The sequence below is a fragment of the Tenrec ecaudatus genome, chromosome 9, assembly GCF_050624435.1.
Source record: "Tenrec ecaudatus isolate mTenEca1 chromosome 9, mTenEca1.hap1, whole genome shotgun sequence".
NCBI lineage: Eukaryota > Metazoa > Chordata > Mammalia > Afrosoricida > Tenrecidae > Tenrec > Tenrec ecaudatus.
The window spans coordinates 66,925,442-66,952,465 of NC_134538.1; the positions used below are offsets into that span (position 1 = coordinate 66,925,442).

At 39.1% G+C, this 27,024-nt stretch overlaps 1 protein-coding gene across 3 annotated transcripts in view; it reads right to left on the bottom strand.

Annotated features, from left to right (window-relative positions):
• Nucleotides 1–27,024, bottom strand: part of SUGCT (succinyl-CoA:glutarate-CoA transferase) — an 880,365-nt gene that overhangs the window by 439,849 nt on the left and 413,492 nt on the right. For all 3 annotated transcript variants that reach the window (XM_075558176.1, XM_075558175.1, XM_075558177.1), the window contains one exon: nucleotides 8–110. In XM_075558176.1, coding sequence (XP_075414291.1) covers nucleotides 8–110 — 103 coding nt within the window. The remainder of the gene's footprint in view (nucleotides 1–7; nucleotides 111–27,024) is intronic.

A 27,024-nucleotide genomic window follows, 5' to 3' on the forward strand; every position in this document is an offset into this window, starting at 1 on the left:
ACCAAACCTGAGGTTCTGCAAATACATTCTTCATATTGTTGATTGGACCATATGGGATCCCACTGCCTTCAAAGAGATTCAGCCACTTGCTGGTTTTTTCTTCTGCAAACCTAGAAACACATACACAAAAAGGATGCATTTTGTACACAAGGAAGAATGTATTACAACCTCTTTCTTCATATGTCTTTCTTCCTAAGCAACTGATAATGACAAAAATAAATTTCTCAGGTTTTCTTTCCTCCCAGCTTTCAAAGATTGCTCTCTGTATGAAATGACTTATGCAGCAGTACAGTGGGATGAAAGAGTCCTGGTGCCTTAGCAATTAAGAGTTTTACTGCTAACCAAAATGTTGGAGATTTGAGTGAATTTAGGATTTGAGACTGCAAGGTCTTCATTGTGAACCCACCAGACACTTTGTAGGAAAAAGATGAGGCTTTCCGCTCCCCTAAATATTTAAGCCTTCAGAAACATCAATGGATAGGTCTACTGTGCCCTTACATGGTTGCTCTAAGTTAGAACTGACTAGATGGCAGTGAGTCTGTTTGTTAGCCACTCCACGGGAGAAAGATAAGACTGTCTCCTTCAGTAACGGTTTGCAGCTCTGGACACTCTATGGGGCGGTTCCACTCTGTCCTACACAGTCAGAGTCCTCTGGGCAGCAGAGGGCCTTCACAGGAGGGAGATCAGCTGCAAGGTCTGCTTGTTTAATTCAACTCTTACAGAAGTACTTCCTTCTATTTTTATCTTTCTATATGAGAGCTTTCAAAAAATCCCATTAGCTTTCAACTCCATTTTCCATGAACTTTTTGAAATCCTTTTACACAATTTACAGAATCTCCTAAAGATACTGCAAAAAATTATTTGAGTTTCAAAAAGAGTGTTGAGCAGTTGATAAATATAGTAATAACAGTAATATTGCCATTTTGAGCATAGTAGGCAAGCCATTGTACAAAATGTTTCAGGTCTTATGAACAGTCTATCAGAGGTAACCATAGACTGATATACGGTCATTCCTCAGAATTAAACAGAGTGAACCAACTAATGTAGCTGTGTTAAAAGAAAGCTATGTGTTTTACCTCCATTATATTTAAAGTGAACTAATACTAGCATCCATAATCATTGTTTAAAAATAACAACTATAGCTTATTTCTTGTCACTGTGATTCATGAATCAGAATAACTTTAACTGTGTACACCCTGATATCTCAGTTTACCTAACAAAGCTCAAATTTGTCCATGATTTTTACCTGTGCTCTGTTTGCTTGATTTATTTAAAATTGGGCATTACTGACTTAGAGTTACTTTGTTTTTTCCTTATTAGTCTAATGAAATGTAACCTAATTAAATAGTAAGATATTTCATACTTCATAAAGATGGGGTTTTCTACTACTGTAAAGAGCTACAGCCTCAGAAACCCACAGGAGCTTCTCCATCCTGTCCTATTAGATCACTATGATTTGATGGCAATGAGTATTTGTTGTTGTTGTTCTTGGCTTCTCACATACATATATTCCTATTTTACATTATATTATTGTGAAGGTGTCTGCCACATGTGCCTAAGTGGACTGAAGATTATGGCAAAAACCTAGAATGCTACCAAACAACTACCATTGGGGTTCTGAACTAACAAGTTTCCAAAAGCTGCAACACGATATCCACCATTTGAAAGGGAATTACTTGCCTGCCTCTGGGCACTGATTGAGACTGTCTCAATGACAGAAGACATGAAATCATCATGAAAGCTAAAATACCAATAATGTCCTGGGCGATGCTGAGAAACCTTCAAATAGGGAAGACAGTGCCCAAAATACTTCCACAATAAAATGGAAAGAATTCATATGGGAATAAGGTACTGGAGGAATGCCTGGTGGCAGCCACGGTACGGTATCCACGAACATGCGGAGTTCTTTCCCTTAGGTCCTACCCTGGAACTACATGAGAAGCTGCCGGCACCCACTGCCATGTGGCCAGTGCTCTAGGAACCACTTTCTGCTGGGCAAAAGGGTGCTTAGTTCACAGATGGCAGTTTCAAGGCACACGGACAACATCTGCTGCATTAAAACCAGCAGATGGAAAGGTCTTAACTGAAGAAGAAAAGAGCAGGTCAGTTTAATGGGCTGATGAGCTGAACTGTGTGCTGTTTTCCTCATCACGATGGAAAAATTGAACAACAGTGAGAGCCCATATGTTTGGAGTTTTACTGATTCATGGGCAGTGGCCAATGACCTGACTGTAAGGTCACACAGATGGGCAATGGAGAACTTTGTCAGGCAAAGACCTATGGAAAGTTTGGGGATTTAAAGGGTGCATTGGAGTAGGGCATGTCAGCACCCATCAGAAGAACTAACATTCTGTATACAAAGGTGACTCAAAGCAGCAAGTGGACATGTTGGTATACTCCCTTGAAGGAGCCAGTTGGGTCCAAGACATCAGTGGCTAGAGGGGTGTCACAGCAATGCAGGGATGGGTTGAAAATAGACACATCCCTCTTTCACCTTCTGAGGCACAAAATGCCAATAGGACTGCTGTCTGACAGTAGGAAAGACAGAGATTGCAGATGACTAGAGAAGAGATTTCCTGCTGGAGGAAGGCCCTGAATGTAGGTAGCACAACGATTATATCAGACCAATGATATTGGTGGCACCAGAGGGCTACATGTGGATCCTCACAGGAATACACGTTTCCTCTGGACTGGGCTTTGCCTATCCAGTAACAAATTCGGAGGCTAAAAACACCATCAAGGGGTTTATAACAAAAGTTAGTTGAGTTTGAACCCCCAAGTTATATCTCTTCCTACCACACCACAGGGTGCATTCCTTGGTTAAAAATCATGTTGTTAAATGAACATACCATGCTGTGTACCACCTTTGGAGAACTGAAATGGGCAATTGAAACATGTGCTATTTAAAAGGAGGGGAGATAAAGGAATGAGGGGCTGTTTTTCATGGCTTCATGAGTGTGCCTCACACTTAACATGAAGGGGACAAAGGGGGAATCGTCACTGGATAAATTCCTGTTTCTCAGGAGACTCTAGGGAAGAGAAAGCAGGGGAAGATGCTCTAGCTACTGTAGAGTTTTTTCCCAAAATCACCTGAAATTGCCTTTTTTCCTGTCTGCTGCTGTGGTCTCAGGACCAGGGATGCAGCTTCAAGTGCCTGAAACAGTAATGTTAGCTCCCCAAGGGATTGTAACTATAATCTTAAACTGGTATGCAAGAATTCCCAAGGGACTGATGGGATGAATTATACCTTTTCCTCATCTGGAAAAGCTGGAGTTGACAGTGAAGTGGCATGTCGCCTAGTGGCTGAGATAATCCACCAGTATTGCACCGGTGTAATCCCACCCAATATAAAGGAGAATGGACTGAGGGAGAAACACATGCTAGACAGCTCTTGATATTAGCAATCTGGAATGGTTCCACTGCTTAAACTCATGTCTTTTCCCAAGATGGGCAAGTTTGGATAAATCGAAAGAAGAAAAAAAATAATAGTCAATAAATAATAGCTGAACGAAGGAACAAGGGGTTATGCAGTGGGGAAAATCTAACATTATGCTTATTTCTCCAGAGCGATTCAGAGCAAGGGAAGAGACTTCTCTCCATTCGAGTATCAGCGGTTAGCTGAGCCTGAGTTGCCATCAAGTAATATGGAACCTCTAGCCACAATACCTTATATGCTATATTCTAATTGTGGATTCTGCATGCCTGTGGTTAAAGTTCCATTTGGGGATTATATTCTCTACTATACTAATGGACAGAAGGAGGGTGGGATTTAGGGACTGACTTTAGTATACTATGTGAACCAAGGCACACCTTTTGTTTCCTTGGAAGCATCTCTAAGACTCGATCTTAGTAAATAGGTAACAATTTACCACCCTTCATTGGAGTATAACATCAGTGCCGCTGTACAGTTCCAAACCTACAACATCCCTCTGCTTCCTCACAGAGCTTTGATAGAAGCAAAAAGACTTGCTGTGGACTATTTTGGCTTCTGGCTCTGGACCCTGCATTTGACTCCCCTTACCTGACCTTCAAATTCAGGACTGAAAAGTGCTCACCACATTGTGAGACTTGCCCTCGGTGTTTTGTGAGTTTCCATGGCACACTGTAGCTAATCAAGACCCCAGAGACAGTAGGAAATATAATCAAGGGACTTGTTGTTAGGTGCTATCGAGTCTGTTGTGACCCAGAGCAACCCTATGCACAACAGAACAAAACACTGCCTGGTCCTGCACCACTTCACAATTGTCCCTTTCTTGCATCCATGGCTGCTGCCTGGGAGAGTAGGGGTGGAGTAATGGAGCAGGATAGCATGTTGGAAGGGTTGGACATTTGGGAAACCTTTCATCTCCATTTCCTTGGCATTAGTCTAGCATTAATGCTTAAAAAAGAAATTATTGCCACAATATGAAGAATTTTAGAATTGTTAAGAACAAATCCTTTAGTTAAGTAGTCATCTAGGTAACCAAAGATATTTTTAAAAACAGATTAATAGGTGAAATGCTTCACTACTATGGAAGGGCTGATGGAAATACAGTCCAGGTGCTCAGTGTTGATGGACTTCTATTCGGTTCCCTTCAGAAATGCAGATTCCAAAGGAAACTTATAGAAGTGCACCTCTTCATTATTTAAAGAAAAAATAGTGAGAAAACAGTATCAATACTTTGCAGATGATGATCAGATTGCTAATGGATAAAATATTTTAACCTATTCATTCATTTATTGATTCTACAGTCTTTTACAAGTGTTACTAAAGATGTCACTTTGAGGATTGACCCTGATAGAAGGTGTGGCATTTTCAATGTCCTCACATGCATAACAACAGTTGTCAGGATGGCACAGCACCTGACAGTGCTTTGCTCTGTTGCTCATAGGGTCTGAACCTATTTGGTTTTCCTGGCACCTAACAACAACAAATGCATGAGAAATCTGCAACAAATGCATAAGGAAGACTGTAGACGTATCGATGCATTTGAATTATACTCTTGGTAAATATTGAAGATTCCATGTACTCTCAAAAGTGGAGCCCTGGTTATGCATTGGGATATGATCCACAAGGTTGGCAGTTCAAAACCACCAGCCATTCTGAGGGAGAAAGACAGGGTTTTCCACCTCTGATAACAATTACAGTCTCAGAAACTTGCAGGGACAGTTCTACCCTTCCCTATGGAGTCACAATGTGCCGGCATCACCCCAAAGGCAAATTTTTGACAGCCGTCAGAAGAACAAACAAATTTATCTTGGGAGAAATACAGCCAGAACACTCCTTAAAAATGAAGGTGTTGAGACTTGCCCCATGCCAAACAAACAATCAGAGAAGCTAGATTATTTGAAGAAGAATTTGACATTAGGATCGGAAGAGAGCGTCTTCTCATACTGTAATACACAGATAACACAACCATGCTTGCTGAAAGTGAGGACTTGAAGCACTTGCTGATGAAGGTCAAGGACTGCAGCCTTCAGTATAGTAGCAGCTCAATAGGAACAAACCTACGTCCTCATAATTGGACCAATGGGCAACAAGATAATAGAGAAAATATTATTGAAGTTGTCAAGGATTTCATCTTGCTTGGCTCCACAATCAATGTTCATAGAAACAACAGTCAAGAGATGAAATGAAAAAGAAGAACTGACACCAAGGGCTCATATAGAAAGAAAACGCTTTGAAAATGATGGCAACATATGCACAAATGTGATTGATACAATTGATTATGAATTGTTATAAGAGCATTAAGAGGCCTGAATAAAATGATCTTTTAATTAAAAGAGAGAGAGAGAGATCAAATGATACATTGCATTGGGCAAATCTGTTGCATAAGACTTCTTTCAAATGTTGAAAATCAAGGATGTTATTTGGAGGGCTAAGTTCCACATGACCCAAGCCATAAAGTTAGACACTGAACAAGGAAAGATGAATAAGAATTTATGCATTTGAATTACAATGCTGGCAAAGAAAATATTGAAATTACCATAGACTGCCAAAAGAACAACAACAACAACAACAAAAAAAACACCCTCTGTCTCTGAAAAGTACAATCAGAATGCTCCTTAGAAGCAAGGATGGAGAGACTTCATCTCACATCTTTTGGACACGTTACCTGGAGAGACCAGTCCCTAGAAAAAGATGCCATGTTTTTTAAAAAAGAGGAAGACCTTCAACAAGATGGATTGCAACCGTGAATTCAAACATAACCGCAGATGTGAGGAGGAAGCCAAACTGGGAAGTGTTTTATTCTTTAGTTTATAGTTGTATTCCTTTTTTATATAAGAAGTACATAAGAAGCTTTATTCTTTAGTATAGAGGGTCACTATGGATTGAAATTGATTCCACACAACCTATCAGCCGCAACTATATACTCTGGTTGTTTTTTCTTTGTTGTTTGACTTTAGAACTTATGATTTCCTTTTTTCTCCAATATGATGAATAGAGACTTTTCACTAAACACTTTCATTACAGCCCCAAAACTGCAATTAGCCCCATCCATTCACATGAAAATATTTCATTTCTAAATTTTAAGGGAAAAAATTCATGGAAACATCAAGATTCACAGTTAAAGGTTTTACTTCTAATCAATTTTTCACATTCATATTTTCTTTCCAATGACTGATAAAGTCATCTACTGGCCCAGGCTTTCTAAGATATAAAGATAGATAGATAGATAGATAGATAGATAGATAGATAGATAGATAGATAGATAGATAATAACCAGAAGGATATGTGCTGAAAGAATAAGAGACTTTGAACCTGGAGTCTTTTCAACCATGGTGTCATGTATTTAAGTTTCAAAAATTAAGGGTTGATATATTTTCAAGACAAGGGAGTTTATCACCACAGGACTCACCCAAGGGACTTGAAGGAACTACACACACAAAAATGCATGCCGATATCTCAACAGGCCCAAGGGCTGCACGCTTGCCAGCAGAACACTCGGGGGAATACTGGAAGTTTCAGTATTTATATAAGCCTTTCACCACAGGGCAAAAGAAAGGGATTTATTTCATGTTATGGAAAACAACGGATGCACTTTAGAAATGAGACTGGGAGGGTGGGGAGGTCATATCTGGAGCTGCAGTTGTGACCACTGTTTGTGTACTTGCGTGGGTGTGGGTGTGGAAAGTGTTCATAAATGCCTTAAACTCAATCAGTCAAAGACGGAACATCACCGCATTCCTCTGTTCCCCAAGGGCACATCCATCATTTTCTTCTGAAAATCTCTCTCTTGATCTAAATTTGATGTGGAATCCTTTCCTCTATCTATGAAAAAAAGCTGTAAGTGCAGGTTTTTATTAACAACAAAAATTCTCCTTAAAAACCTGAAAAGAGCTGATATAAATCGGGCGATAAAATCCTAAAGATCAGACAAGAAGGGTGTCCTATCTGCAGCGTAACAAGCCTCAAGCTAGAGTTTCTGCTGCAGTTATTTGAGAACTCAAGAACAAATCAGACTTGATTTGTGAATTTACTAAAGCTACACATATATTGTATTTGAGGTGTCTGTTGAATTCACTTGATACCAGGCACGAGTGTTGCTAATCAGATAGCATTACTAGGCCCTGAACATGCTGTTGTACAAGAAAGGAACTCAGATTTTCTCAACATCAATTTAGCTTAAGATTTTTTTTAAAAAAAAACCATTTCTATTTAGAGAATGGATTACAAAGGAGTCAAGTCCAAGATTTAAAAAAAAACTAATACACCCAAATTTCCTAACCACAGAGAGAAATAATTAGAGTATTAGAAATAGCTACGTATGGAGCATATTATTGATCCGATTATTTGGGAGCAATTTTATCTTCCAAGTCACACTAAAAGGTGATTATTATCTACATTTTCCCATTAGGAAACTCCAGTTCACGGAACTAGTGTCAAATCGTATAGCTTTCGAGGTCAGAGGATGCATTTGTACCTAAGACTGCTTAACTCTAACACCACTTTCTAATACGCAGAAGTGACTTGAGCAGAACATATTTACAATACACAGCTTTATGTAGCTAGCCTTAGTGCACTAATTTGCTTCTTCAATCTGATAGTATGTAAGTTGGTTTATTTTTCTGAGCATTAATACTCATTCATTCATTCATGGTGCCTTTATCATGGACATTGCTACAATAAACAAGGTATCGCCCTTGCTTTCAGCAATCTCATGCACCACTGGAGAGCACAGTTATTGAACCAGGTGCAGTACAATCCAGAATTTTGCGACACATTTGTAAATGAACAATTGAGGCCCAAATAAGGTGCCTGAACCCTGCCTGGTGAGAAAGAGAGGTATCTATCATAAAGGAGGCGACATTTGAGGCAGGTGCTGAAAACCCAAACCCACCGCTGAAGAGTCCATTGCAACTCACAGTGACTCTAAAGGACAGAGTGGAACAGGAACTGTGGGTTTCTGAGACTACAAATCTCTATAGAAGCAGGCAGCTTCAACTTTCTCAAGTGTAGCAGGTAGTAGATTTGAACCATCAACCTTGTGGTTCGCAGACAAACACTGAGCCCACAGTGCCACAGGGGCCCATCTCATTTTGAAAAAGGATTTAGAATTGTGTTAAAAACCGGAAGCAGAAACTTCAAGGCAGAGAAAGCAAGGTGTACAACGACCTGATCCTGAAACAATCTGAAATTTCCTGAGGTTAGAATAGCAGGAAGTGAAAGGGAAGAGATGTGAGAGACAAAGTGCCAATACCCTGTCTTCTGTGCTACGGATATTGGATTTCCTCCAGCACCAAGAAACTCAGGGGTCTATTAACAGGGACTTCTATAATAAGTTATCAATTGCAAGAAAATAACTCCAGCACTGGTGTAGAGACAGGAATCTTTTTCGTACCCCAAAACATTTATCTACTGATGCCTCAATTAATGTAATTTTATTGCAATCTATTTTTTTTAATTTACCAGTAGCTGCTGCATTTCCTACCCTAGGCTTATAGTTGAGTCAGTAAGTATTCCCAGTTTTTGTGGTAGAATTAGGTGTCAGTGTCGGCTGATACTTGAGTATATATGGTATTCTAGAAAATAGTTGGTACTCAATATTTGCTGAAAGAATAAACATATAAGTATTTGGGAAGACTAAGAAGCTTTTGGTAATATTAGCTTGAAATAGTGCAGTGGATTAATTTATTCTAAAAACTCTCAGAAACCAGGCTTAATTGGTTACTGAAATTGGGGAAAATGAACTATGTGAGGTCTTTAAGGAAGCCAGAAAGATTTATATATATATTTATTGCCTCTTCTTCCTTCTACTACACTGGTCCCTAAATTTTATATAGACTTGGGTCTTGGGAAGAATAAGGTTTAGCTTTCCAACCAAACACTTCCAGTAGGATATTTCAGTTTAGACACTGCCTGTTATCCAGAGAATTATAAGACCTCAGGAATTCGAAGAGCCTTAGAAATCATTCATTATTTTCTATGGTCCCTTAAAAAGCATCCTCTAATGTCCATTGGAAATCTTTCTAGTACTGGAGACCTCTCTCTAGCCCACAACAACAGAAACGGCAGGAACTTTGGATAGTGGATTTGAGTCACGGTGCCATACCTCTCTCTGGATGACCTTAATAAAAACCAATTGATAACGTTAATAATTTTTCTTCAACACAGTTGTCATTGTTGTTAGGTGCTGTGGAATTGGTTCCAATTCTTAGTGACCCTACGTACAATAGGGCAAAATCCAACCCTGCTCTGGGCCTGTTGTTGCAGACACTGTGTCAACTCATATCCTTGAGAGTCTTCCTCTTGTTCTCCGACTGACGCTAAGCATCATGTCCTTTCCCAGAAAGTGGTCCCTCCTAAAGTTATTGTTCTTCGGAGCTATAGAGTCAATTGCTACTCATAGAGACCCCGTGTACAACAGAACAAAACACCGCCCAGTCCTGTGCCATCTGCACAAGTGTTGCTATGTTTGAGCCCATTGTTACAGCCACTGTGTCATTCTATCTTGTTGAGGATGATCTTCATTTTCATTGTCCCGCTACTCTATCAAGCATGATGTATTTTTCCATACTTTATTTCATTTAGTCTTCATGAAACTATAAGGTAGGTATCAATTCAAGATGAGGAAAGCAATGTTTGGAAGTTTGTTATAATTGTTATTTGCTTATTAGTTGCCATCATATCAACTCAGGTTCAGGGTAACCTATGGATAACAAAAAAAACATTTTCCACTTCGGCACCATCTTCATCATTGGTATCGTTGAATCCGTTGTTCCAAATATGTTTGTCAATCCATCTCATTGAAAGTTTCTTCAATGAAGTTATGAAGAGAGTTTAAGTACCCATTTTAACTCACAAAACCTTTAAGGAACAAAGCTGGAATTCTATACACAGTCGTAAGTCCATGGTTAGGCACCACGTTCCAGTGCTCTGAGAAGGGAAATGTAAGAGTAAGCCAAGAGGTAATACTTGCAGCCAAGCACTTTTGGTGGTAGTGCTAACCTCTTATGGACTAAGTACTACAATAAATGTGTTTCATAGATTATTTTATTTTTAATCATCCAATGAGATAAGATTTCTTTCCTCATAGGTGAGGAAAGTGAAGCACAGAGTGCCTAGGTGCATATGTATACCCATTAAAAAGGTAAAATTCTCCTCACGACCCTTCCGTAAGGGGGTGTCCAGTTGTCTACAGATGGGCTTTGGGTCTCCACTCTGCACTCACCCTCATTTACAATGATATGATTGTTTGTTCTTTGATGACTGATACACGATCCCTTCAATACCTCATAGTCACACAGGTTGGTGTGCTTCTTCCATGTGGGCTTTGTTGCTTCTGAGCTAGATGGCCACTTGTTTACCTTCAAGCCTTTAAGACCCCAGACGCTATATCTTTTGGTAGCCGGGCACCATCAGCTTTCTTCACCACATTTGCTTTTATACAAGCCCCCAATGAAATGATTTTAAAAAGAAGGGTAAAATCAGAAGGTCACAGTCTGAAATGGATCCTTCTCCGCTCAATCGGTAAGGTAGCCCTGTGAGATGACCTGTTGTCAGCAATAGCCCCTGTCAAATTCCAGCACAGGGTGTCACCCTTAACATCAACTTCAATTGGCATACTGCGTCCTTTCCAGAATCAGGGAGAAAATAAAGCAGTCAGGACCACATTGAAATAATGTAAATTAATATAGACCCGGAATGTAAAGAGGTAGTCCAAAATGAGTCATGGGTAGCACAAATGAATGAAAACCCTTTGAAGCACTAACCACTAGCTAAAAGACTTGTGCTCTGAACCCATGAAGAGGGACCCAGAAGAAAAGCCTAGCAATCCACTTCCAATAGCATCGAAAACCCTATGGTTTTCTACTCTGCACGTATCGGAATCAAGTCAACAGCAACGAAGAGGTATGCTATGGAGAGGCCAGAGTTTAAAGATGTTGTTTCTTTGTGGAATACTAACAATGGAGGCCAAGTCCAAAGCCTCCCTTCCAGCCAGTGAGAAATGAGAATCCCTACTGGGCCCATACCATGTCCACAGCTGGGGAGGCGCATTTCCCTAAGAAGCCCTGCGGCCTCTGGCCCGAATCAGGTGCCTTGAAAATCACTGACAGCAACTTAGAGCAACGGTTTCCATTTCCCTCATATTTTGCTAATTTGTGAGGTGCTCAAAGACACTTTCTTCCTTGATTTTCAGAGTTCTATTGAGAAGAAAACAGAGCAAGATTTGTGGTAAAATGTCAAATCATATCCCTCTTGGTTTCATGCATTTCCCGGGATTTTTGTGCCAGAACAGGAAATTATTTCGATGATAAACTGTATCTGAAGACTTTGTGACAAGACTTTTAGAATCTTCTCAATCATTTTCCCTTCGTGAAATTTTAGGGCTCCAAGATGTTATTCAAGGGATCTAAATTAGAAATGTTTATATAATCTGAAAACCCAAACATAACATCCCATATCTTAGAGTAAGGCTTCTTAAAAAATAAAAAGCATTCTTTGAATCACAAAGTGATTTTGTACATATAATCTGAGATATGCATATCCAAAAATAAAATTTCTTAATACTTATTTTACATTTTCCCTTTTCATGACAATTATAGCTACACTTTTAGACCATTTCTGAGACAGTAAATCTTAATGAGTTGGAAGCCTCATCTTTCCCTTGCACAAAGGTTGGTGGTTTTGAACTGCTGATCTGAAGTTAGCAGTCCAATGCATAATCCACTATGTCATCAGGGATCCTTTTAAAAAGGCAGAAAGAAAAAATAAATATTTTAAGAGATTTACAAAAACAAAGAAGATACAAGTGCAAAAGATACTTTACTGTAAATCCATAAGAACTGAAGGTAAAACTTTAGATAAACAAATAGTCCACATCGCATTACATTTACTGGAAGAGTCTATTTCAATAGTGTAGCAATGTGTCCTAAATATTTGGAAAATAAAATTAAGGAAACTTGTCTCCACTAGAGCTAGTCTTAAATTATTATATTTTCAGTTTTTAATTTTACTATTCTGAAATATTTCAAACATACTAATAAGTAAACATTCCTGTCTCTCTACCCACCCATATTGTTAAATAATAAACATGACATAGCTTATTATTATAATAATACTTACATATTATATAACAAGTATTTCACTGCCACTGAACAAGCCCTGGTAGAATAATGGATTATGCTTTGGACTGTTAACCTCAAGGCCAGCAGTTTGACAGCATCAGCCACTTTACCAGAGAAATATGAGGATTTCTACTCCTATAAAAACCCACTAGGCAGAAGGACCTTGGGCCTCTACTCAAACACTCCCTCTATGCATGAATACCTTCTTTTATTAAATTGGAACTCTATGATGCTCACTCTCCCGACACAACAGCTGGAGCCAACATGGGTGAACAAGTAAATGTGGTGAAGAAAGCTGATGGTGCCCGGCTATCAAAAGAGATAGTGACTGGGGTCTTAAAGGCTTGAAGATAAACAAGCGGCCATCTAGCTCAGAAGCAACAAAGTCCACATGGAAGAACACATCAGCCTGTGTGATCGAGTGGTCCCAAAGGGATCAGTTACCAGGCATCAAAGAACAAAAAATCATATCATTGACTGCACACCTCCATGATAGGATCGCTGAAGACAAATGGGTGCATAAACAAATGTGGTGAAGAAAGCTGATGGTGCCCGGCTATCAAAAGAGATAGTGTCTGGGGTCTTAAAGGCTTGAAGGTGAACAAGCGGCCATCTCGCTCAGAAACAAATAAGCCCACATGGAAGAAGCACACCGGCCAGTGCGATCACGAGGTGCCCAAGGGACCAGATATAAGGCATCATGCAAAAAAAAAAAAAAAAGATATAAGTGTGTGTATTTATGTGTATTTATGTGTATATGTATATATGTATGTGTATATATATATTATATTAAATGAAGGGGGAAGTGCAGAGTGGAGACCCAAGGCCCAAGTGTCAGCCAATGGAGATCCCCTCATAGAGGGCCTTAGGAGAGGAGATGGGTTAATTAGGGTGTGAGGTAGTATCGATGAAGAACACAGCTTTCCCCCAGATCCTGGATGCTTCCTCCCCCCAACTACCATGATCCGAATTCTACCTTGCAGGGCTGGATAGGACAGAGGCTGTACACTGGTACATAGGAGGGTTGGAGATACAGGGAATCCAGGGTGGATGATACCTCCAGGACCAAGGGCGTGAGGGACGATGCTGGGAGAGTGGAGGGTGAGTGGGTTGGAAAGGGGGAACTGATTACAAGGAGCCACATGTGACCTCTTCCCTGGGAGAGGGACAGCAGAGAAGGGGGGAAGGGAGACCCCGAATAGGGCAAGATATGACAAAATAACGAGGTATAAATTACCAAGGGCATATGAGGGAGGGGGGAAAAGGGAGGGAGGGGGGGAAAAAAAGGAGGACCTGATGCAAGGGGCTTGGGTGAAGAGCAAATGCCTTGAGAGTGATTGGGACAGGGAGTGTATGGGTGTTCTTTGTACAATTGATGTATGTATATGTATGGATTGTGGTAAGAGTTGTTGGAGTCCCTAATAAAATGTAAAAAGAGAAAAAAAAAAAGAAAGAAACAGTTAATTATAAAGCAGAAAAAAAAAAAACCCACTAGGAAGTTCTACTCTGTCCCATAGGATCTTTATGGAAATGACACTATGTATTAATCCTCTATAAACTTTCATATAGATATAAACTAAAATATATGTTTAATATCTATTAAGAAATCAAATATTACAGAAAATTGTAAAGATCTTTTTGTACCTCTGCTCAATCTTTTCCCCTTTCTTCTCTTAGAAGTAACCACTCTTATACCGTTAGCACACATCTCTCTCTTCTGTTAGTGTATTTATAATCTCTATGTGTGTAGCTCTTTGGATGAATCATTAGCAAAATACTGTGTTGTATAAAACTAGATACTGCAACTTGCTTTTCATGGTCAGTGTTCTGATTTTCAAAAAACACCCACATTCATACATCCTGACTTGGCTCATGCATTTTATCCACTGCATAGTGAAAACAGTCCACAATGCACTGATCTGTTCTCTTATTGGCGCTCTGTTGTTTCTAGTTTCTTGTGATCGCATCTTATACCTGTCTCTGTGTATTCGTATGCATTTGAGCCCCTCAACTAAATGTGGGACAGAGCATGAGTTTAGTTGCAACGCTGGGATGTTGACAGCCTTGAATAGCTTTCCAGTCGCTCTCCAGAGTGATTGGTTCCAAGTGTTCACTCACCACACTCCACATTCTCACCAACTATTTTCACTATCAAACTTTTATGTTTTTGATGGCTTGAGAGAGGTGAAATAGGAACACGGTTATTTTAAGTTGAACTGTATTTACCTGAGCTAGAGAAATTAAACATCTTTTCATAAACATAGAGTAATTATGTTTGTTTTTCTTTGGTGTTTTCTGTTCATGTCCCAGGTCCATGCTACAGCCAGGGTTTGAGTCAGTTCTTATGACTTGCAGGAACCTCACCACATGATAGAAATCCTTGATTGGCTATAGCAACCGCTGCTGTTGAATTTATTTCCCCTCATGGAGCCCTCTGTAGGGTTTCTGAGGCTGTAAATCTCTATGGAAGCGGGTTGTCTCATCTTTCTGGTGAGTTTGCACCACTAATTCTATGGTTGACAGACCAAAGCTTGCCCAATAGCACCCCTAGAAATTTCTAGGGTCTAGACGGCCTTTTAACTTTGTTTACTTTTTCATAAAGAAGTTACTCATTCTAATGTTAATAAATGATCTACCTTGTCCTATGAATTTCTGGGTTTGTTCTTTGTTTAGCTTAAAAACAATACATAATTCATAATACTACCTTGTTACAGAGATTAAATGAGTATGTTATAAGTAGTGCTATGTCATTTTAATAAATACATAAAATGACACTAATGTTTGTGTGAAGAGGAGGGAAGCTAACTGTTAGCAGGGAGGGGAAAGAGATAGTAATAGATGTTTAGAGAAACAAAAAAAAAACTTGGTACAAAGTTATAGTCCATAAATTCAATGCCTGTTAAAAATATCCCTTTGATGTATATATGTATGTGTATATATATATTATATTAAATGAAGGGGGAAGTGCAGAGTGGAGACCCAAGGCCCAAGTGTCGGCCAATGGAGATCCCCTCATAGAGGGGCTTAGGAGAGGAGATGGGTTAACTAGGGTGTGAGGTAGTATTGATGAAGAACACAGCTTTCCCCCAGATCCTGGATGCTTCCTCCCCCCAACTACCATGATCCGAATTCTACCTTGCAGGGCTGGATAGGACAGAGGCTGTACACTGGTACATATGAGGGTTGGAGGTACAGGGAATCCAGGGTGGATGATACCTTCAGGACCAAGGGTGTGAGGGACAATGCTGGGAGAGTGGAGGGTGAGTGGGTTGGAAAGGGGGAACTGATTACAAGGATCCACATGTGACCTCTTCCCTGGGAGAGGGACAGCAGAGAAGGGGGGAAGGGAGACCCCGAATAGGGCAATATATGACAAAATAACGAGGTATGAATTACCAAGGGCATATGAGGGAGGGGGGAAAGGGGAGGGTGGGGCGGGGGGGAAAAGAGGACCTGATGCAAGGGGCTTAAGTGGAGAGCAAATGCCTTGAGAATGATTGGGGCAGGGAATGTATGGATGTGCTTTATACAATTGATGTACGTATATGTATGGATTGTGGTAAGAGTTGTTGGAGTCCCTAATAAAATGTAAAAGAAGAAAAGAGAAAAAAAAATGATTAGGGCAAAGACTGTACAGATGTGCTTTATACAATTGATGTATGTATATGTATGAACTGTGTAAAGAATTGTATCAGCCCCAATAAATTGTTAAAAAAAAAAATAATAATAATAAAGAGTAAAAAAAAAAAAAAAAATATCCCTTTGGACAAATCTGAGTAATCCCTAATCAAACCAACAGGATCCATAAGATTCAGGCTGGAGTCGACAATTCAGTAACTATAACCAGGCCTGTGACACTTCTATAACCCACAGAGAAACAGCTGGAATTTGTTGGTCTGAGTTTCTACTATAAACAGAATCACATATTTAATATTTCCTGTAATTTCCTCAGACCTTATTTCCCTTTCAAAATTTATCTCTACATGTTGCTGATAAATTTTGATTAAAGTTATCTACCCAATCCCCTGAATTCACTAGCTCCTTCAATTTACAGGCTACACAGAAGATGGACTAATAGGCCAGACAGGGACCTAACCATTGCCCTAAACTCACAGTCACTCAGGACTTTGTCATATGGTCCTATTCACGACTTGCCCTCAGGAAGGGATCGCTGCAGATATGGTGCTATAGCAATGTCTGGTGAAGATGCCAAATGATGCCCGGCTATTCGACCGAACAGCATCTGAGGTCTTAAAAGCAGCCATCTAAGTGAAGCATCGACTAAGTTCATGTAAAAGAAGCAAACCAGCTTGTGTGATCCAAGGATCATAAATAATAAACACCAAATCTGAAGGAAGGAATGGTACCAGTGCTTACATTGTGAACACCCAGTTTGCAGAAGGGTATGGATGGCAGTGGAAATCCAAAATCCATTTTACCTTAATCCATAAGTGCCTAAAAGGACATAAGGTCTGAGGAAATGACAGGAATAGTAAATGCAAGGTCCTCACATGCACTGTCTCAGGTGGATCCTGACCATAGTCCAGGGAGATGAGTGGTCTTGCTATCAGACAGAGCACTGGTAAAGTCAATTATGGATGATACAGATGCTTTAAAATTCATACCTTATCATTTGATCTCCCCTTTGACCCATTTTAAATTTGTTTCAATTTTTAATATTTTATATTTTTATTTCCTATTGAGGTTTTTCTCTGTTTTCTCTGGTCATTGTTGTTGGATTTTTTTGTTCACTGTTTATGTTTTGTATGTTTTTCTATGTATGAAATTGAGGATAGGTAAATCTATAGAGGCAGTAACTGGATTAAAATTACCTAGTATCATGACAAGGGAGGTTGGGAGGGAAATGGAATGCTAACAATGAGTATGAGAAGAAAATGTTCTAATATTGATGATTGTGCAACTCTTAATATGGTTGAACAAATAAGTTATATGATATGTCAGTTTTATTCTGATAAACTATTACTAAATAAATAATATCACTCTGACTGTTGAATGCAACTTGTTCTTCAATACATGGAAACACTTACCAAGTAACAAATGTATCTTAAAATACACAAATTACTAACATACTACCAGCATGGCTCATGTTACTCATCATTCCCAGTACAAAAATCAACTGGTATTCTGTTTGGATTTTAAATCAAGTGTGGGGTACATATGGTGAGGGATGGGCCTGGCCAGCATTGTTCTGCCTGCCCATTCAGTCTTACCAGTCACTGCACACATGACGGGGGAAAAAGGTTCAGATAACCAAGGTCCTGGGGTATGCACACCAGAGGCTGCTCCTGCTGTTGCAAGATAAGCTTTTGGAAGCAAGAACTCTTTGTGAAGAACTATGAATAAAGCTACTCTGAGCGGGGCAAAGGGTTAACACACTCAATTACTAGCCAAACACTTGTTAAGTTCAAGTTCACCCAGAAGTGCCTCGAAAGGAAGGCCTGAAAATATATTTCTGAAACATCTGCCATCAAAAAATCATGCGCCGCATAATTTTACTCTGACACATATGATGTGTTCATGAGTCAGAATTGACTCCAAGACAAGTGTTTTTAATCCATCGATACATAATTATTACAAAATGCGTAAAACGTGAACAGGAATGAATGACCAAATAAAATCATGTATGCTTTGTTATAGTATGTGATTGAATAGTTCAGAGTTGAACCGCCCCATGGTGTCTCATGCACTGTAAACTTAATGGTGGCTCAGAGGTTTAAGTGCATGACTTCAAATGTGATGTGGGCTGTTGACATCTCCCAGCTTCTCCATGGGAGTGAGAGGTGATAGTCTACTGCAGCACAGATTTCCGTCTTGGAAACCATAGGGGACAGTTGGATCTGTCCTGTGTGGTCTGTGAGTAAGAATACACTTGATGGCAATGGGCTTTGCTTTTTAAAAGCATCTTTAGGGAAGCAGATTACCAATTCTTTGCTCCCACAGAGACCCTGTTGAGTTTGTACGTCTGACCTCTTAGTGATTAGTGATGCCTAACCAGGGTGCCACCAGGGCTCGTTTTTGATCAAACATAATTTTGATTATGTATATTCATTACCCTTTTTATCCTGAGTATATCTTTTAACAAATTAAAATGAGACCACACCATTCGGGAATTAGCATTTTAAATTTAAATATGTCCATGTCAAGAAACGTCACCTAATAAAATGCACTGCCATCAAATCCATTCAGACTCCAACTAGATAGAGTTTCCAAGGCCTAGCTGGGGCGAGGACTGTTCTATTCATGGGCCCTGTGAGGTCCCAAGTATCATCAATACCAGGTAACATCACACATGTCACCACAGTAAAGCAATTCCAGCCACCACCCCAGAGGTGGGTCAATTAAATGTTTTACCAGTGTGGCCCAAGAATAGTGTTACAAAGACCCAATGGCCTTTGGCAGAAAAAAGTTTCCCCACCCCTGCTGTAAGAACAGACCATCTCATCTTTATCTGGAGAGCAACTGATAGGTTTGAACTGACAAACTAGGAGTTACTAGTCCAAAGCCTATTCAAATGTGTGACAGTCACCTAATGTACAGTCATTTTAATGTATTGATAATATTCATTATAAAGATAAGTCATGTGAACAAATACTTTTATTTGTTATTTATGCTTTATGTTCCTAAGGTTTGCGAATGAATACTGCTTCAACAAGGATCCTTGCAAATAAATGTCTACATGAGAGTAAATAAAAAAACATTGCAATAAAATCATAAAAAGCTCATTTGATAGGTTCTGTGTCAGCTTACCTGAGCCAGAGTTCTCAGTAGTCTGGCTTAGCAGTTAAAACCTAGTGATCTCTCATGACTTATTCTAACAAATGTAATGATGACTAATGAGTTTTAAGCCTCCATTATGGTACAGGACATGGAAGGAAGGCAACACCCATACTGAGGTACCAGCTCTGATGTAGTTAATTGCCTCAGGGTGTGGCCTGCTTCCAATATGTGGCCTGCTTTTTGCTGGGTCTGGATCTCCATCTGCCTCATCAACCTCCAGTCCTTGTCTTTGAGCCAACAGCCTGTCATATTGCATACCAATATTGAGAGTTGTCAACAATCCATCATCTGACCTTCAGACCTGTGCAGCCACCAGCCTGACCCACTAAGCTTAGATTCATTTGATTCTGCAGTCACCAGCCACCAGCTGCAGCCATCAGCTGCTTGTCACCAGCACCCACATCCACACAAGCCAGGAGAAGCTTCCAGCCTAACATCTAACTCATGAATTGGGTACCCACGTAGACTCAGACTCACCTACTTCTCTAACTATGAGTCATTTTCTTGATATACATATCTATATATGTATACATATGCAAATGTCACTGGTTTAGATTCTCTAAAGAATTCAACCTAAGACACCTTTATTAAACAAAAATATGAAAATGTAAAGATGGTGTTTCTCAATATATCCTCTACGTAGGTCTATAACTGAAGACGTTTCCATCTCGCTGAAACTTCCCTGAAGAATTCTGTGCTCTTTGATTTACACCACATTTACACGGTAGTTTGGCATCCTTCCTCCTTTTAAATGTTCTTTGACTTTGGAGGAACAAAAAGAAATCTGAAAGAGCAAGATCAGGGCTGTCACATAGATAAGTGCAGTTTACCAACAAAATCCTCTCGGACAGCCCTTGCTACCCTTGGAGAATGGCAGGTGCATCTAAACGATGAATATATTTTTTGTTGAAATTTTCCTGACCATTGTCTCATCAATGAAATCACCTTCATTTTCATAACTGTCCTGTGTTCTTTAAGAAAATCTATCAAATTGACCACTTTGATCTCTCTAAAATATAGCTGACATCACCTTGTGAGCTGACATTACTTTAATGAACTGAAAGTTTAATTGGACCTTTTTAAAAGGTAAAACTAACATAGTGTATTACTGAAAGAACTTGTCTATAGCCTTCCACTGATCACAAGACATTTCTAAACATGTGTTATTGAAAAAGCTGTGCTATCATAAAATGCAACTCTAGTAGCCATAGTTTCTGACTTCTCCTTAGATATAAGTTTATTTAGGATTCATTCCAGACATGGAAATACTATAAATATACATTAATATATAATACTTCTAAATGTATTCACTGAATACATATATATATCTGCAGTTCCTATTAACCAATAGGCATTATCTAGGGTTAGACCAGTGAATGAAACAGACAAAAAATGAATCTGGAAAAGGATGGCAGAGTAGTTAGATATGCTTCCCAACCTTCCTAATGCTACAACCCTTTAATACAGTTCCTCATGTTGTGGTGACCCCCCAGCCATAAAATTATTTTTGTTGCTACTTCATAACTGTAATTTTGCTACTGTTATGAAATGGGAAACCCCTGTGAAAGGATCGTTTGACCCTAAAAGGGGTTGCAACCCACAGGTTGAGAACCACTGCTCTACAATAAAGCCATGAGGCATCCATGAGACATGGATGATAAAGTGGTAACTCTGAGCTTCAGAGGAAAATACAAAAACAGTGGATTAAATACCAAGGATAAAGCTGGGCAAAAAAATTGACAAACAAAATTAATAACTTGTCAGCTGACCTGGCACAACATAGTCAATTGAGTAGGACTGTAGCTGGCTAACTGTGGTAGTTATGTAATCTGGTGTTAATTTGGGATTTGAGAGGATTAAGAGTGAAGGGGTGGAGTCTAGTCTGTCAACAGGGTTATAGTTAATGAGGCCTCTGTGTGGGCATGATCTTCCCCCTGAGGATTCTGGGACTTGTATTTCCTCCTTGGAGGCTGGAGACTCTTTCTCTCTCGACTCACTCCCTTGGAGACTCTACTGACAAGGCTGACTCACTGAGAGACATCCTACATGGCACTACGCTGATAGACCCCCATACCCTGGGAACTGGAGGAGCCATGTGGAGACCCACGGCAGCGCTGAGATGCTTACAATGCCACTGGATCCACAAGACTTCCACCCAATGGCCTGTGAACTTCCCACAGTCATTGCATGTGTTTCATGAGTCAGAAGAGGACTTTATAGATTGGTATCAGTCATATGGGCTAATTTAGGGTTTATGGACTTGACCTGGACTGGGCTGGGATGTTTTCTCAATAGTCAACTGCTCTTGTATATAAAGCTCTTTCTTATACACATATGAGTGTCTATGAATTTGTTTCTCTAGTCAACCCAGACTCACACACTAACAGAAAGGAATGTATCCTTTGCAGCCCAGACACCGCTCTCTGGGTCTGGCCCTAGGCCCGGTTTTCCTCTTTCTTTATTTTATTTTATTTCCCTTCTTTTCATCCTTTCTTTGCTTTCCTTTTCTTCCCTCTACTCTTGTTTCTCTGTTCTCCCATTCCTCTTTATTCCTCTGCTTCCTCTCAGTTTTTCTTTACTATTCTCTGTTCTAGTCTTTTTATCTTGTCTTCTCCTCACCCAGTCTTATTACTTTGTTCCTTGTTTACTACCTTCCTTTATTTTTCCTTTTGTTTCATTTTCTTTTTAGAGATTAATTCTTTTTTCTTGCTGTTGTTTGTCTGCATTCTCTATTTTTTTCTTTACTATTTCCTGATCTTTATTGTTTTTCCTGTTGGTTAATTATTTTGTTTTGTTTAGGTTTTAGTTTCTCTTCTCTCCCCCTCCCCCCCATCTCTTAAAGTGACAGGGCGACCAAACCCACATGCCCTAACAATACCCATACTTCTTGGAATCCTAAAAAGGGCCAATAAAAGTTCTTTAACCATATGATCAATGATAGGCTGTTGCCAAAATAAGCCAAACCTTCCCTCAAATTCACTACATAAACAGTAAACAGGCAACACACATACGATCATATTCTCTATTACACCCGTCAGGAGAGAGATGATAGGTGCCAACATGCAATCATTAAATATACAAACAACACCTCACACAGAAAATAGATCATTTTAGTTCACATGGGGAAAAAAAAGAATGACTAAAACAAGGGAGCAAAATACAGAGTCAAATATACTTTCTGAGGAAGAAAGATATTACAACTACCTGAAAATGAATTTTTTAATGCCATATATGTACCTTAAGCAGATTGAAAGAAAGATCCAGAAAGCTGCTGATAAAAACACAAGAAAAAAACAGGAAAAAATATTTAGAAGAATCAGGAAAATTCTACAAAAACAAACAAAACAAATGAATGAAAAATTTAAAACCATACAGAAATAGCAAAAAGAAATTAAAAAGATAAATACTAAGATTTCAGAAATGAATATTATATGGATGGGGCAAAATAGAACTGAATCAATGGAAGGTCAGATCAGTGTGTTTGAAGACAAATCTTCAAAACTAATTTGATAGATAAATAGGAGAATTATGGGAACATCATCAAGAGAAATAACTAGAATGGAATCAGAATTCCAAACTGGGAAGAAACTCCACTTCCCACACCCAAAAAAGGCAGAACTAATATTATTTTTAAATTATTGGGGAAAAAATTCTCTAAAATTAAGGAAGATAAGAAGATATGCATTCAAGAAGCTACACAAATACCAAACAGGATACACTGCAGAGGAAAATGACTATAACATATCACAATCAAAATTTCCAGAAGTGAAAACAAAGAAAGGATCTTGAAAATAAGTCAGGAAAAATTAAAACTTACCTGTGAAGGCAAACAAGAAAGACCATGATTTTATTTCTCAGCGGTTATCACACGGACAAGAAAACAAAGGCATTACACATAGACACCTCTGACAGAAAAAAAAGTGCTAACCAAGAATTAACATACCCAGCAAAATTGTGTCCCAAATATGATGACAAAATTCGCACATGCAGATAAATAGAAATTAAAATAATTCGTAAAAACAAGAGTCCTCGTGGGATTGTCAGGCTGCTAACTACAAAGTAATCAGTGCTAACTCACCAGACATTCTCTAGGAAAAAGATGAGACTGTCTACTACTGTAATGATTTCTAGCCTTAGGAAACCTGTATCAGACTTCCAGCCTGATATAGATGGATCCAAAGTAACACTCGCGTAGCACAGAGTAAACCTGAAGTACAGAGTAAAATTACCCCTGTGGGTTTCTAAAGCTGGAAATCTGAGCCTCATCTTTCTTCAGTGGAACAGTTAGTGGTTTTGAACTGCATGTCTTCTGGTTAGCACCCCAGCTCATTACCAACTATGCCACCAGTGGCTATGAGTAAGAATTAACTCAAAAGCAGTGAGTTTAAAGTAAAACACTCCCACAACACTGAAAATAAAGAATCAGAGATATTGATTTGTAAGCAATGACAATGTTCAAAGTGAAATGAGGGTATAGTGAAGTCACAAAACTTCCAAATGGAGAGGAATTCAAGTAGAGTTCAAGAGTAAGCAGACTGTTTTAAACTGGAAATAAATTCATAAGTACTGGGTAATTTCAAAGAAAATGAACAAAATTTCTCATAAAATATATAAAAGAGGAAAATCGTAAAGATTTAGCAAACACTAAATCAACACTATGAAGATGAAAACCCACAAACAAAATGAACTAAGAACAGAACTCACCTCAAAGTTCAATTTTGAGCAAAACAATAGAAAGTCAATAAGAGGTACAATAACACTAGTAAGGTATGCACACCTTAGAATAATCATTGGAGATCAGAATAATCATTGAGATCAGGACCAAGTTCAGAATTGTTAATAAAGAGGAGAAATGGAAACAGAAAAATAGGACAAAAGTGAGATGTGATATTCTAATATGGGAGTCGCAGTCAATGAAATCAAACAAAATGTGTATGAACTGTTGGATAAAAAACTGATATTCTATATAAACCTTCACATAGTTAATAAAAAACATTTAAAAAAACAGCCAATCAGAAAAATAAAAATTATAAAAGCTGATCTATATAAAGCTATCCTGTGGGAGAAACTATGTGTAAAATCTACATAGTTTTGGAGAAAAGTAAAGCAGAAGAAGACTGAGAAATCACATGTTTAATACGATGAATAAGAAAGTCTCAGTGAAAAGAACGAATGTTGTCAAATGCTTGTACATTCTCTCTAACTCTTCATTTATAGTGGGGATTGTCATTTTTCTTATTTGATTTATTTTTTCCAATTTGATGAACTTTACTTTTTTGAAGACAGTAACCTGGTATGATAGGTAGGTCTATTGTGCCAACATGGCCGATAAACATGTGTGGGATTAATTAAAGGGTGGAGAGATAAATGGCTCAGCGAGCCTCACCTTTCTTGTCTCTTGCTCTTTGATGAGAAAGCATGTGGCTGCCTTACTTGTTCTCTGCCTCAATTTGCAACCTACACTACCTGTGGGGCACCTAACCCATGGACTGTATCGCTGGAGTCTGAGGGTCCTTCAAGACCTGCTTCGTCACACTACTGGAGTATTCATCTCTTGAGCTGGGGACTGTCAGATCCTGTCATCTGGCTGACTGTTGGTGACCTGTCTTGCTGTTTGCTGCCTGTGGCCGGATAGCCTGAATTGCTCTCCAGAGGACTACCCAGCGGCCCTCAAGACTTGAAGGACTGCCAGTGTCCCACAGCTGTCTCATGGGAGTGAGTTGCACTGAGCCATTTGTACTGCTTTATAGATTAACTAACTGTTTGTTTATTATGTTTTATATCTATCTATATAAATATATATAAAATTATTAGTGTACTGGTTTTGTTTCTCTGGGGAACCCTAACATACCTGGCTAACTGATTGGAAGAAATTCATGTTTATGCCCGTTACAAAGAAAAGTGACCCAATAGAATGCAGAAATGATTAAACAATGTCATTAATATCACATGCAATTAAAATTTTAGTGAAAATCATTCAGTAATAATTGTAGCAGTAGATTGACTGGAAGCCAGATTCAGAAGAGGCTATGAAACAAGGAATATCATTGCTGATGCCAGATAGATCTTGGCTAAATGCAGAGGACACCAGAAAATTGTTGACTATGTAAAAGTAATCAATTGTGTGAATCATAACCAACTAGGAATAACACGAAGAGGAATGTAAGTTCCAGAACTCTCCGTTGTGTTCATGCTAAACTGTACATGGACCAAGAGGCAGTCATTCAAACAGAACAAAGATGTATTCAGTGGCCTAAAATCAGGAAAGATGCATGTCAGTATGTATCTGCTCACAATACTCATTCCATTTCTATGCATCTCTACACTGAGAAAATAATTCAGGAAGCTGGACTAGATGAAGAAAATCACAGCACTAGGTTTGGAGGAAGGCTTATTAACAACCTGCAATATGCGGATGGCAGTACTTTTCTGAAAGTGAGTAGTTCTTAAAGCACTTGCTGATGAAAATTAAGAATTGTAGTCTTCAATATGGATTAAAATTAAATGTAAAGAAAACAAAAACTCTCACAAGTGACCAATAGGTAACATCATGATAACTAGAGAAAAGACTGAAATTGTCAAGGATTGTATATTGCTTGGGTATACAGTTTATGCTAATAGAAGCTCATTGTTGCTGTTGTTGTTTAGATGCCATAAAGTCAGTTGCAACCCATAATGACCCTGTGCACAACAGAACGAAACACAGCACGGTCCTGTGCCATCCTCACAATTGATTCTTTGCCTGAATCCATTGATATAGCCACTGTGTAAATTCATCTCGAGGGCCTACCTCTTTTTCCTTGCTTTTCCGCTTTACCAAACATGATGTCCTTCTACAGGAGCTAGTCTCTCCGGAAAATGTGTCCAAAGAATGTAAGATGAAATCTTGCCATTCTTGCCTCGAAGGAGGACTTCACTTCTTCCAACATGGATCAATTTGTCCTTTAAACAATTTGTGGTACTTTGAATATTTTCTCTGACATCACATTTCCAATGTGTCTATTCTTGCACAGTCCTCCTTATTCAATGTCCAACCTTCACACACATATGAGTCAATGGGGAATTCCATGGCTTGGGTGAGGTGTACCTTAGTCCTCATCTTTGCTCTTCAACACTCTAAAGAGGTCTGTGCAGCAGATGTACCTAATGCACCCCATCATTTGATCTCTTGACTGCTGCTTCCAGGAGTATTGACTGGAGATCCAAGCAAGATAAAATTCTTGACTGAAACCGTTTCTCCATTGATCATGATGTTACCATGTGGTCCAGTTGTGGGGATTTGGGTCTTCTTTACATTGAGTTGTAATCCATCCTGAAGGCTACAATCCAGGAAGTGCTTTCAATTTCTCCTCAGTTTCAGCAAGCAAGTTCTGTCATCTGCATATCACAGGTTGTTAATAAGCCTTCCTCAAAACCTGATGCCACATTCTTCTTCATATAATCGAGTTTCTCTCCTTATTTGCTCAGCCTACAGATTGAACAAGTATGGTAAGAGGATCACAACCCTAATGCACACCTTTTCCAATTTTACACTATGTAGCATGCCTTTGTTCTGTTTGTAAAACTGCCTCTTGATAAATGTACAAGTTCTTCATGAGCACAAGGAAGTGTTCTAGAATTCTCATTCTTCTCAAGGTTATCCACAGTTTAAGGTCCACACAGTCCAATGCCTTTGCA